The 14003-nt window shown below is 37.4% G+C and overlaps 1 protein-coding gene across 4 annotated transcripts in view; it reads left to right on the forward strand.

Moving 5' to 3' along the window:
• The window catches only part of LOC149550820 (protein tesmin/TSO1-like CXC 5), a 38394-nt gene extending 24700 nt beyond the window's left edge, over positions 1 to 13694 (forward strand). For 3 of the 4 annotated variants that reach the window (XM_089786386.1, XM_089786384.1, XM_089786387.1), the window contains exons 5-9: positions 10843 to 11202; positions 11380 to 11492; positions 11594 to 11688; positions 11854 to 12291; positions 12561 to 13694. In XM_089786386.1, the coding sequence (XP_089642512.1) occupies positions 10843 to 11202; positions 11380 to 11492; positions 11594 to 11688; positions 11854 to 12291; positions 12561 to 12826 (1272 nt within the window). In that variant the 3' untranslated portion in view covers positions 12827 to 13694. The remainder of the gene's footprint in view (positions 1 to 10842; positions 11203 to 11379; positions 11493 to 11593; positions 11689 to 11853; positions 12292 to 12560) is intronic. The other variant, XM_089786388.1, reaches the window with a different exon arrangement.
• The last annotated feature ends 309 nt before the right edge of the window (positions 13695 to 14003 follow it).

Here is a 14003-nt window from a genome sequence, read left to right on the forward strand (position 1 = left end):
TTTCTCTGCCCCACTCCTCTTCAAGGTGCTTTGCTTATATGACTGCAACCTAACAAATACCAAATCTCCCACCTCAAAAGATCTTTCAATCCTTTTCCTATTAGCATATAACTTTTGTTGGTTCTGTGCATGTCGTAGATTATCCTTGAGGGACCTTATTATGTCTTGGCTTTGCTTGACGAAATCACTTGCTGCAGGTACTCTGCTATCGGAAAGTATTAGATCAACAAAGGAAAGGGCATCATAACCATAAAGAGCACGAAAAGGAGGCATACCAATAGACATGTGATGAGATGTATTGTAACAATACTCCCTTAGGTGTAACCATTTCACACAAGCATGTTGTTGATTTGAAACATAGTTCCTCAAATATCCCTCTATCCATTTATTAACTATCTCTGTTTGTCCATCTGTTTGAGGGTGATAGCTAGTACTGGGAGTGAGTTCAGTTCCTGCCAAATGAAAGAGCTCCTTCCAAAAAGAGCTGAGGAATCTACTGTTCCGGTCACTAACAATGTTTCTAGGCAAGCCATGTAATCAAAAAATTTCCTTGAAGAAAAATTCGGCCACTTGTGATGCCTTGAAATCAGATGTGATAGGAAAGAAATGTGCATACTTAGTTAGTTTATCTACCACCACATATATGCAATCCTTACTTTGAACCTTGGGCAACCTAGTGATGAAGTCCATGGAAATACTTTTCCATTTTTGTTCAGGAATAGGAAGTGGCTGCAACAACCTTGCAGGAAAATTTTGCTCACTCTTGCTTTGTTGGCATACCATACATTCCTTAATGTGTTTAAGGACATCCTCTTTCATACCCTTCTATGAAAATCTCTCTCGAATTTGTCTGTATGTCTTGAAGTATCCCTGATGACCAGCCAAAGGTGTGTCATGAAAGGCCCTCAATATCCTCTCCTTAGTTTTTGATCCTGACACTAAGAAGATCTTGTTCTTGTAATAAATCAATTCATCAACAACTTTGTACCTGTTATCATCCACTAACTTATCCAAAATCTTGGTGGCAAAGGAATCTTTAGCATACTCTGAAATTATGGAGACTTTCCAATTAGCAGAGATAGATGTTAAGGAACACAAAGTGGGCTTTCTTGAGAGAGCATCAACAACCACATTATTCTTTCCTTTCATGTATTCAATATCAAAATCATAAGCTTGCAATTTGCTTACCCATTTTTGTTGACGATCATTCAAATCCCTTTGGTTCAGGAAGAACCTGAGGCTATTATGGTCTGTCTTTACAATGAATCTCTCACATACCAAATATTGTTTAAATTTATGAAGTGCATGCATGATTGCCAACATTTTCTTATCATAGATGGAGTAACCTTTCTCTGATTGATTTAATTTTCTACTCTCAAATGCTATTGGATGTCCCCTTTGAGTTAGGACAGCCCCTATACCTTCTCCAGAAGCATCACATTCAACAACAAAAAGTAAAGAGAAATTTGGAATTGCAAGCACAGGGCATGAACTCATTACCTCCTTAAGCTTATCAAATGTTTTTTGTGCCTCTTCTGTCCAAACAAAAGCTCCTTTCTTTGTCAAATCAGTCAAGGGGGCAGCAAGCTGAGAAAATCCCTTGGCAAATCTCCTATAGTAGCTACACAACCCGAAGAAACCTCTCAACTGTGTAAGATTGGTGGGTGGAGGCCAATCCAAAATTGCCTGAATTTTTTGTTGATCAACCTGTACTCCTTTAGAACTTATAATATGTTCCAAATATAGGATCTTTGTCAAACCAAACTCACATTTAGATAGCTTAGCATAGAAGGATTGCTGTTCCAAGATTCCCAAAACAATGTCTATGTGCTTTAGATGCTCTTCCCATGTTTTACTGTAAATCAAGATATCATCAAAAAATACCAAAACAAATTTTTGAAGATGTTGGTTGAATACCTTATTCATACAAGATTGGAATATTGCAGGTGCATTAGTGAGGCCAAATGGCATAACAAGAAATTCAAAGTGCCCATAGTGACATCTGAAAGCAGTCTTTTCCACATCTTCACTCCTCATTCGGATTTGATGGTACTCTTATCTTAAGTCAATTTTTGAGAAGTATACTGCACCATGTAACTCATCAATGAGTTCATCTATGCGTGGTATGGGATACCTATTTTTTATGGTTTTCTTGTTTAGAGCCCTGTAGTTTATACACATTCTCATCGTACCATCCTTTTTCTTGACAATTACCACAGATGATGCAAATGGACTAGAGCTAGGTCTTATGAATCCCATGTCCAGGAGTTCTTTAATAGTTTTTTCAATTTCTTCCTTATAACCTCTTGGATGGCGGTATGGGGTTGTTATAAGTGGTTTGGCACCTTGTTCTAACTCTATAACATGCTCAAAACCTCTATCTGGTGGTAATCCTGGAGGCAAGTCATTGAAAACTATACTATGCTTATCAAGAATATTTTGAATTTCAAAATGGAAATTACCTTGATTCTTTGGAGAGCCTGTTGGATGGATTATGACTCCTGCTGCCCATGCTACTTGTCCTCTTCGAAAAGTCCTCTCCATCCTCTTTGCAGAGACCGCCTTAGGTGCTCCATTTGATAAGCCTCTCAATATGACTTCTTTCCCATTGGAATGAAATTTAAACGCCATAGTTTGATGGTTCATGTAATAGCCTCCAATAGAGTGCAACCATTGAACACCCAATACAAGATCTGTCTCCCCAATACCAACCACATAGAAGTCATCACATAACTCATAATCTCCTAAGGTCATCTTGAGTTGTTTCACCACCCGTGTGCAAGGCATAGTGAATCCATCAGCTACAGTAACATTGAATCCCTCAAAATTTTCTGCTTTAAGCCCTCTTTTCATGACAAATCCCTCATCAATAAAATTGTGAGTTGCCCCATTATCAAGAAGAACTGTCAACCTTTGCCCTGCTAGTACCCCTCGAATTCGAAAGGGATGGTATCTTGGGACTCCTGATAATGCTGTTAAAGTGCCATCCTTGCTGATATCTTTTTCTTTCTCTTCTTCTACCTCCTCCTTAGTGTCATGAAATTCCTCATGCTCATCTGAATCAGATTCTGAAGCAACTTCAATATAGTGCACTTGACCTTTCCCCAAACATCTGTGTCCTGGAACCCATGGTTCTCTACAAGTAAAACAAAGCTTTTTTCTTCGTAATTCACTCCTAATCTCTTCATCTACCTTCTTTTTTGCCACATTTATCAAATCTTTTGGTGGTAGTGATGGGAAAGTTTTTTTCTGAAAATTTCCTTTATGTTGCCAAAGATTTGGTGGTTTTTGATTAGTGATTGGTTTCATAGGCACACAAGTTTCAAGTTGCAAGCTTCTTTTGATAGCTTCTTGTAAGGTTGAGGGTGAGAAAGCCTTAACCAAACTCTTAACAGAATCTTCTAAACCATCAAGAAAAAGATAAACAATCCTCTTTTCACTCATATCAGGTACCATAACAGCCACTTTTTGAAACTCTTCTATATACTCATTAATTGATTTGGTTTGCTTCAACTTTGACAATTCTTTAAAGTACTCTTCATCATCCTTGAGGTCAAATCTATCTATCACTCTTTGATTGAAATCATCAAATGTAGTTACCTGATCATGACCTTGAGTAGTCATTCCATGATACCACCAATCATAGGCTGCATTTTCCAAGTGTAGACTTACAAATTGAACAGCATCACTCTCCTTCATGGGGTTAAGTGTGAAGAAAGTCTGTAATTTTTGTAGCCATGCTCTAGCTGAAATTTTATTTATTTCATCAAAAGTAGGTGCTGTAAACTTGCTTATTTTATTTTTGAGCTCTCTTCCACTTATGTCATGCTCCCTCCTGTTCTCTTTCTTGGGCATCAAAGTGTTCATCATATCCACATATTCTCTAAAAGGAACCGAACTGCGAAAGTCATCATCTAAGCCATTGTAAGTAGCTCTTAATGCAATCAAGTTACCTGTAATCTCTTCCATGAGATTAAGGGCTGGATTCGGTACTGGTGGATCATCTGCAAGCAAGAAAATAGTTTTGGTTGATTTAGATGGTGTGGATTTCAGATTTCTTGGCTCCTTTGAAGTGCTCCCTTTCTCATTAATAGATGCAACTCCTTGCAGTTTTTCTATCAATATTCGCAAAGCCTCTTTAGTTTTTGCCAAACTATCCACTGTTTGCTTTTGAGTATTTTGGATGTGTTGGAAGAATTTCTTTGCCATCTCATCTGGATCAGCCATACTTTTCCCTTCCTTGGATTTTGTACTTTTACTTTCAACTGAAGATTTGATCAAAATTTCTTTATTCTTTTCTCGCTGTTATATCTTTTTTCTCTTTCACTTAGTTGCATGCAAACTTCTACAAACCCTCAGGCTGGCAAGATCATAGCTCTGATATCACTGAAATGTCCCTTTTTTGATTTATATAATATTTCAAGCCTCTAATCAGATCTTTAAGATCAAACAACCAATATTTCAAAGATCCACCAATTTCTCAATAAACCCCAAATCGGGTATGCCTAAAATAGTGCCAAAAACTCCACAGCTTCACATATTATTAATAAATCTGAAAGTGGACATTTTTTATAGAAATTTCAGCAGCATAACAGCCTACAAAATGACATTTCTAGATCTGTATAACATTTACACAACAGCTCCCAAACGGAGGACAAAAACAATGCTCATCGAGCTCTCGAAAATAACACAAAATAGCTGGAAACACCACAAAAACACTAATAATCTATCACATAAGTATAATCATAGCCAAATACATATATTCAGTTCTAATTTAACATCTAAAAGTCTGATATACAGCAGCAACCCAAACTGATATGAAATACTCAACTGCAAACACCAAACTCTTACAAAAAACACACCCGAAAACTCACAAATCTGCACTGTTCAGCACAAAGGAAAACAATGCATGAGCATGCACATGGAATGGCTTTAAACTCCCATCCTTAGCCTTCTTGGAAACCTACAAACTCCCGTTCTTGGGTCTCCTTCTCCATAGGTTTGGTAGCTTCTGAAGAACAACAAAAAAATGAGCAAAATCAAGTTCTGGAATGAGCTCAAAATGCCTCCAAACCCCTTAAAAGAGGGCATAACCCTAACTCACATCCAAGAGGGGTTAATAAAATATAATTTAATAATAATTTTTATTTATTAGTCCATTGGTTTCCAAAGATTAGCCTCTTTTGCCGAAACTTCACCTTTTTGGAGCCTGTTTGCCTTAGCAAAGTTTATTATTTTTAATTATTTGAAAAGGGGACATGACAGTGATGCTCACAAGGGCGAAGCACCGGGACTTCCCGGGAGGTCACCCATCCTAGTACTACTCTAGCTTGAGCGTGCTTAACTACAGAGTTTCCTCCATGATTAAACCCAAAGCTTGCAACCCCATTTGCAAAACCTTCACCAAGTGTTTTGCCTTACGAACCATTCATTAGAAAGCCCCTTAAGCTCATCAATTGATAAGTAGGAGATAATTTCCACAGCAAGTCAAATTGTGATATTGCTATCAGGATTTAACTGTGTGATTTTGAGTCAAACTCATTGACCCATGTTTCATGAGTAGTGATTCAACATGAATCCATCTCTCATGAGAATAAATGGAACACTTAGCACTCATTGGATCTAGGTGATGCTCACAGGGGCAAAGCACCGAGACTTCCTTGGAGGTCACCCATCCCAGTACTACTCTAGCCTGAGCGCGCTTAACTATGGAGTTTCCTCCATGATTAAACCCAAAGCTTGCAACCCCATTTGCAAAACCTTCACCAAGTGTTGTGCCTTACAAACCATTCATTAGAAAGCCCCTTAAGCTCATCAATTGATAAGTAGGAGATAATTTCCACAACAAGTCAAATTGTGATATTGCTATCAGGGTTTAACTGTGTGGTTTTGAGTCAAACTCATTGACCCATGTTTCATGAGTAGTGATTCAACATGAATCCATTTCTCACGAGAATAAATGGAACACCTAGCACTCATTGGATCTAGGTGATGCTCATAGGGGCGAAGCATTAGGACTTCCTCAAAGGTCACCCATTCCAATACTACTCTAGCCTGAGCGCACTTAACTACAGAGTTTCCTCCATGATTAAACACAAAGCTTGCAACCCCATTTGCAAAACCTTCACCAAGTGTTGTGCCTTACGAACCATTCATTAGAAAGCCCTTTAAGCTCATCAATTGATAAGTAGGAGATAATTTTCACAAGTCAAATTGTGATATTGCTATCAGGATTTAACTGTGTGATTTTGAGTCAAACTCATTGACCCATGTTTCATGAGTAGTGATTCAACATGAATCCATCTCTCACGAGAATAAATGGAACACTTAGCACTCATTGGATCTAGGTGATGCTCACAGGGGCGAAGCACTAGGACTTCTCAGGAGGTCACCCATCCTAGTACTACTCTAGCGTGAGTGCGCTTAACTACGGAGTTTCCTCCATGATTAAACCCAAAGCTTGCAACCCCATTTGCAAAACCTTCACCAAGTGTTGTGCCTTACGAACCATTCATTAGAAAGCCCCTTAAGCTCATCAATTGATAAGTAGGAGATAATTTCCACAGCAAGTCAAATTGTGATATTGCTATCAAGATTTAACTGTGTGATTTTGAGTCAAACTCATTGACCCATGTTTCATGAGTAGTGATTCAATATGAATCCATCTCTCACGAGAATAAATGGAACACTTAGCACTCATTGGATCTAGGTGATGCTCACAGGGGTGAAGCACTGAGACTTCCCAGGAGATCACCCATCCCAATACTATTTTAGCCTGAGCGCACTCAACTACGGAGTTTCCTCCATGATTAAACCCAAAGCTTGCAACCCCATTTGCAAAACCTTCACCAAGTGTTGTGCCTTACGAACCATTCATTAGAAAGCCCCTTAAGCTCATCAATTGATAAGTAGGAGATAATTTCCACAACAAGTCAAATTGTGATACTGCTATCAAGATTTAACTATGTGATTTTGAGTCAAACTCATTGACCCATGTTTCATGAGTAGTGATTCAACATGAATCCATTTCTCACGAGAATAAATGGAACACCTAGCACTCATTGGATCTAGGTGATGCTCATAGGGGCGAAATACTGAGACTTCCTGGGAGGTCACCCATCCCAGTACTACTCTAGCGTGAGCGCGCTTAACTACGGAGTTTCCTCCATGATTAAACCCAAAGCTTGCAACCCCATTTGGAAAACCTTCACCAAGTGTTGTGCCTTACGAACCATTCATTAGAAAGCCCTTCAAGCTCAAGATCACACAGTTAAATCCTAATAGCAATATCACAATTTGATTTGTTTTGGAAATGATCTCCTACTTATCAATTGATGAGCTTAAGGGGCTTTTTAATGAATGGTTCATAAGCCACAACACTTGGTGAAGGTTTTGCAAATGGGGTTGCAAGCTTTGGGTTTAATCATGGAAGAAACTCCGTAGTTAAGCGCACTCAGGCTAGAGTAATACTGGGATGGGTGACCTCTTGGGAAGTCCCAGTGCTTCGCCTTTGTGAGCACCACCTAGATCCAATGAGTGTTAAGTGTTCCATTTATTCTCATGAGAGATGGATTCATGTTGAATCACTACTCATGAAACATGGGTCAATGAGTTTGACTCAAAATCACATAGTTAAATACTGATAGCAATATCACAATTTGACTTGCTGTGGAAATTATCTCCTACTTATCTATGTGAATGTTATTTGTGTTGGAAATTGATTTACATGTTTAAACAACTTGCTGCAACTCGGTAATAACTATAAGATATCACTAGGTAATTACTGAGTTTTATTGACAGTCGGTAATGCAAGGAACAGTTTGGAAAGAAGTGGATGTATGAGTTAAATTTTGAGTTGGATGTGTCCATCGAGTGATTGAATGCTCATGAAATTTTAGACTCGAGATCTTCAACATCCTTTGCTTGGGTGTTGAAAAAATTGTATGCAGGGAGATTTTTCTAAAATTTGACCAGGGTTTTTGTATATATTTTTTCTCTGGGCAACTTTTCTCCAATATCTCGTGTGTCATTTGCTTTCTCTTGCCTACATGACTAGCTTCCTCTGAAAAACAACTAGCTTTTTGGCTTTTTTGGGCCTACATTTGACTTTTTTTTGGTGAGCTTGTTTTTTGCCAATTTTGTGGCCTTCTTTTTGGGCAATTTTGACCTTTTTTCTGCAAATCTTCGACAAAGGGCGACGCCTAGGGTATCTTAAACCCCCTGTCTCTTTTTTTGTCCAACAGTTTTCTCTTCCACCACTTTTTTATAGTCAAATCCATAGTTACACCGCCTTGGGAGACGGGGGGACAAGTTTTCGAGATGGGGGGACTGAGGGGCCTTGATTTGGAGACGGCGGGGGATGGTGGGGGGGGGGGTGGCAAAAGGATACTATACATATGGTACTTAAAATGCTAGTTATGAAAAAATTTACTACAATTATACAATATAAGATACAAAGATGTAAAAAACTTAAACATTGAACATTGCATTGAAGTTTTCAACTGGAATATTATGATTCATGATCAAATGACAAACAAACAATGAACATTGAACATTGAACATCAACAAATAATAAATATTAGTCTACGTTCTATATATCAGCCTTCAGATCAATAGTATGTGTATCTAGATTCTACTATCTAATAGTAATCAATGATAATATGAGTCATGACATAGAGATGATTACAATAAGTATCATGTGCCATGAATCATGATATCAAAATAATTATATAATGCAAACAAAAACTATAAGTCTCCAAGAGTCCAAATCAAAATTGTTAGGATTAAACCTCAGATAGAAATAACAATTACATGCAAATATAACCAATGACAGAAAATAATAGATCATGCAAAAAAGAACACAACACACCAAAATTTAATGTGGTTCACCCAATCCTTGGGCTATGTCCACCAAACAACAAGTCCAATATTATTACAATCCAGTGATTACAACTTGATTACAATTTGTAATCCCTTACAACTCAATACTGCCAAAAGAACCTATTTTCACATCACCACAATGAAACAATCCCTAACCCTAAGCCCTTTTATACAAGTATTTTTACTGTTTTAGGGTTACAACATGTTGGTCATATGTCGGCCACAACGTCGGCCATAGCCCCAATTTTTTTTTTTCAAGCCAATGCCCTGAACCCCAAAGAATTTATGAAGTATGTACAGTATTTCCCTGATTAGTCACCACAAACTAACAAAAATGTCAAATCAATGAAGGAGACTCCTTCGCATCCCCTCGCACCCCCACACTCGGAGACCTCTCCCCGTCTCGGAGATGTCTTGCCATCTTCGGCAGTGGCGCCGCTCTAAGTGGTGCCACCTGAAACGCCGAGACACCGTCCCCCGTCTTGGGGACATCCCCATCTCTCAGATAGCCTAGTTTTGGGGGGGGGATGCGTCCTCGTGTTACACTGGTCAAATCTACCATTTTTTGGGTTTTAAAAAATGGCTAGGGTTTCTTGTTAAACTCTTAGATTATTTGTCAATTTGATTTTTTTGTAGATTCTTGGTGGGTTTTTGCAGATTTCAATTTGGTTGGATTCCATTTTTAATGGGTGCATTGTTTTTTGTGCCTCAATTTTCACGCTAGTGGATTCAAAATATAATTTCAGATTCTTTTTGGGTTTTTAAAACTTTCTTATGGCTATACTTTCATTTTTTGGGGGTCTTTTGTCAATCTATCTTGAAATTTGTGCCTTTTCAGATATTCACGTTTTTTGCATTAAAAATGTGTCATGACAACTCTCACCAATCTTCTCTTGGAAGACAGCTAGCGATTCAAGTACCGTTGCCTTGAGGCGCTTGTTTTGGGTACTAACACTTGTCCTACCACAGTCAAATCTCTCTATTCTGTCCTGCTAAAACTTAAATCTCTCTATTTTTGTTTATCTCTCTTATATAGATTTACTTATATTTCTAATGGTCACTCATTTTCTATGTTTCCATAGTCTCTGTTTATTCAATATGGAAACACTCTTTCTCTTTTCAGAATGTTTCTATTTCTCTCTTTGTTCATTATAGAAACATTCTTGTGTATACTTGTATTTATAGATCATTTATGATCTCTGTTTAATAACACATTCATTATCTTACCATAATACATGGTTTGTGGAAACTATTGAACTTGTAATAAAAATACAATGTAAATTTGTTAACCGTTAGAAGTTAGAACTTTGCATCTCAATTCTCAATGGTTGAATATATCAAATTTTCATGATGAGGTTGTGGTCAGTAAAATGTTTTCAGTGCACAATTAAATCAGGTGCTGCGTGATTGTTTTTAACAGTAATATGTTTTTATTCAAGTGTCATCTGGTCATGTATGCAGTCTGATTACTGCCACTTCTGTTTTCTCAACAGAAAAATGAATATACGTTTTTAAAACAATGACTAGCAATTCTAAATTTCTAAGTAATACGAAGACAGTGGCACAGCAGTCTGTTGTTGTGAATCATCTATGTCGACATTAACAAGAACCATGGTTCATTTGCTCTTGGAATGTCAAGGTGTGCATAGATAGCCAGAGTGTAATCCTCTTCAAAGCTCCCGACAAAATTGATTATCATTAGCAGAACTTAAAGTTCCAACACTATTGTTGATAATTGTTCAAACATGGAAGCATTTACTACTGTATTTTTTGTGTATGGCGATCTATGGGGCAGGAGTGTTTACACCTATATTCAAATAACAAAAGATGATCCCTATTTTGCATTTCTAAATTTTGTTTAGGGTTCAGTGTCACATTTGTGCTTATCATAAGCTGTACATCAGTATATAATGAATTTTATTTTATTAATGTGATTTTTGTAATGTTTTTGTTTGACATCAGGAAGATTTAGGAGAGCTACCTCTTGCAGGAAAGCATAATAAAGGGTGCCATTGCAAGAAGTCAGGTTGTTTGAAGAAGTATTGTGAATGTTTCCAAGCAAATATTTTATGCTCTGAAAATTGCAAATGCTTGGATTGCAAGAATTATGAAGGTAGCGAAGAACGAAGAGCTCTATTTCATGGTGAAAATAATGCTAGCTTAAATTACGCCCAATTGGCAGCAAATGTTGCTATTAGTGGACCAGTAGGGTCTGTAGGGTATGCTTCTCCTTCTCCCAACAAGAAGAGAAAAACTCAAGAACTTGTATTTGGACAAGCACCAAAAGAACATGGTCCTCATAGGATGACTCAGGGTTTGCAGGTAATTATACTTATTTTAGAATAATTGCTGAACAGCATTAGAGAAATAATGCATTGTTGTACTTTTATCATGGGTGACAATGTTTTCTGAATCTCTATTATACAATAGTATCTTCTGTAATACTCTGGAAAAGTAGATATTATTTGGAATTATTCGCTGCTAAGTGTAATTTAGCAGGTCAATATCCCAAAGAGCACTACTGTGATAAACGCATCTGTCCCTGCTATTCAAACAGTTCATGCCACTGCACCAGTTGTGATGCCCATGCCATCCACTAAGGTTCAGTACAGGTATATTTTATTTGTACTTACCCTTATAAGAAATCTTTTGATCTTCAACCTCAGTTGGCAAATTTATTTTCAATTATAGCTGACATTATATTTCTTGGAAGATCTCTTTTGGCTGATGTAATTCAGCCAGCTTATGTCCACGATCTGTGTAAGCTATTGGTTGTTGTCTCAGGGAAGGCTGCCAAAACAAGTACAGGTAAAATGTCTATCTATACGTGTCTGTAATGGTTTAAAAGAATTTTTTTAATTTCATGAATGACATAAAATTTATCAGTTTGATGAGATCATATATGTGTGCATTTGGATGTCTATTTCTTTGCTTCCTTGCAATTGATTCATCTTGTTGCATTCTGATAAATAGAAGAAAAGGTTTGTCAAGATGAGGATGCAAATACACAAACTGATAAGGGGAATGATTTGGGAAGCAGCAAAGAGTCCAAGATATTGCATGCACAGAATGAAGATTGCACAAATCAGAATGTACAAAGTGATAGGGCTGGCCCTGATCAAAGAGAAAAGCTAGTTGCTGGGGCGACTTCTTCCAACTGCGTGGATGACTCAGAGTCAGATGGTGTTGCTGATAACCAAAAGGAAAGGGCTATGTCACCAGGAACTTTAGCTCTAATGTGTGATGAACAGGACAGTCTTTTTATGCCTTCAGCTTCACCTTCGGGAGATCCTTCTTCAAGGGAATCTTACAACCAACGTGCATTTGAAGTTTATGCTGAACAAGAAAAAGCCGTGTTGACAGAATTTCGTGATTGTCTTCGCAAGATCATCAGTGTTGGCACTTGGAAAGGTTTGTGATCAGATTCACATCTTTTTGTCTTTTGAAAATAGATTATCTTGATAAGTAGGAGATTTTTCCACAGCAAGTTGAATTGTGATATTGCTATCAGGATTCAACTGTGTAAATGAGTCAATGATTTTGACTGAAAAAACTACACAGTTAAGTCCTGATAGCAATATCGTAATAGACTATCTTTTCATATTGTCACAATGTGTTTAGTCTTCTTTCAAAATGGTCAGTTGTTTTATTCTTATATTTAGATAATTCATGTCTGACAGCATCAATGCATCAACCAGCCCAATATTCAGATGCATTTAAATCTGAATTACCTGTATCTGGATCAATGCAAGTCAATCAGCCAACTGTGGTTGTACCTAGGGTGGCCAGACCAGTGCCTTTTTTTTCCGATGCTGTTACTGCTGCTTCTGTACCTGTTTCAACTGGACATGCATCCACTATGGCGGCAGTTAAAACCAATTTGCCGGGAAGACCCTTAGAAAATGGGGATATTCATGCTAGTGTTGAGTCCGCACAGAAGTTGTGATGTAAAACAGATACTGGCTTTCAGGTAGTAGAGAATGACAACATAATTGGTGACATAAATCAGCCACCATTTGCAAAGTTGTCAGGAAGCAAATTTTAAACATTTATAATATCTGCCAAACTGGCTCTTGTTGCAGCTTAATAAATAGCTGCTTGTATATCTATAATTTACTGGGTGAAGCAACACCCATGTTTCACTCCTCATATCAAGCTGGGCCAATTTTCTTGTTGACCTGGTTTTTCAACGTTTGACTGGTGTAAACCTTGGTTTTTATCATTGCCAGTGGTTCAATTTGCCCACTTCAAAATGCTCCATTTTGCATATACAGAAGACAATGTATCACACAGACACTGTATTTGTCACATTTTCAGTATTGGAAATGTGTCTACCTTTGGGGATGGCCCATCTTCCCCATTTCAAAGTTTTGCATACAACTGCTCATTGGTTCATCTGAAATAGTTGCATCAGAATTCGGAGGATGCTGAAAAGTTGCTTCAGACTTATCCTACTGTGTTTTCATTTTTCCGTTGGAGGAGTGCTGATGTCATTCATCAATCAGGAACAAAAATTCAGGGCATAATAATATAACACGTCTTTGGCTTACTCTGGTGTTCTGATGAACAAAGCTGATTACTTCTGAACAGAGTGGCCAAACTTTACAGCTATGAGTCATCATTAAAATTCACGTCCGAGAAACATCATCTTCATGGAATTACATTGTATCTACTTTTATTTAAGTGAATTGGCATGCCAGACAATTGTCTACTAAAGTTGCCCTTTACATGGAAAATGACCGAACTTTGTAAGAATAATATAATGATCTTAGTAGCAATTTGCACAAATAAAACCCCCAAAATGATTTAGGATAGTGTGGATGATGCGTACTTATTAGTTCCAACCAGTTATGAATTTCAGATTCTCGGTGTGAAATGAATTTTAAGTAGACCGAGACAAATAAAGTAAAATGACAATATAAAGTAAAATGACAATATTTATGTAGCATTATAGCATTGTTAAGTCTTCACAAAAGATGTGCCATTAAGAGTAGCTTCGTTCAAGTTAAAACTGGATCTAACATTAAAGAATGGAAAGAACAAACAAGATAAAACGGTTAGTATAAAAAATACCGAGTGAAACTAAACGGGAGTACAAACTGCTGGCAATTATTTGGGTATAA

This window comes from Cupressus sempervirens, chromosome 6, assembly GCF_028749045.1.
Source record: "Cupressus sempervirens isolate cs-2001-9-10 chromosome 6, ASM2874904v1, whole genome shotgun sequence".
NCBI lineage: Eukaryota > Viridiplantae > Streptophyta > Pinopsida > Cupressales > Cupressaceae > Cupressus > Cupressus sempervirens.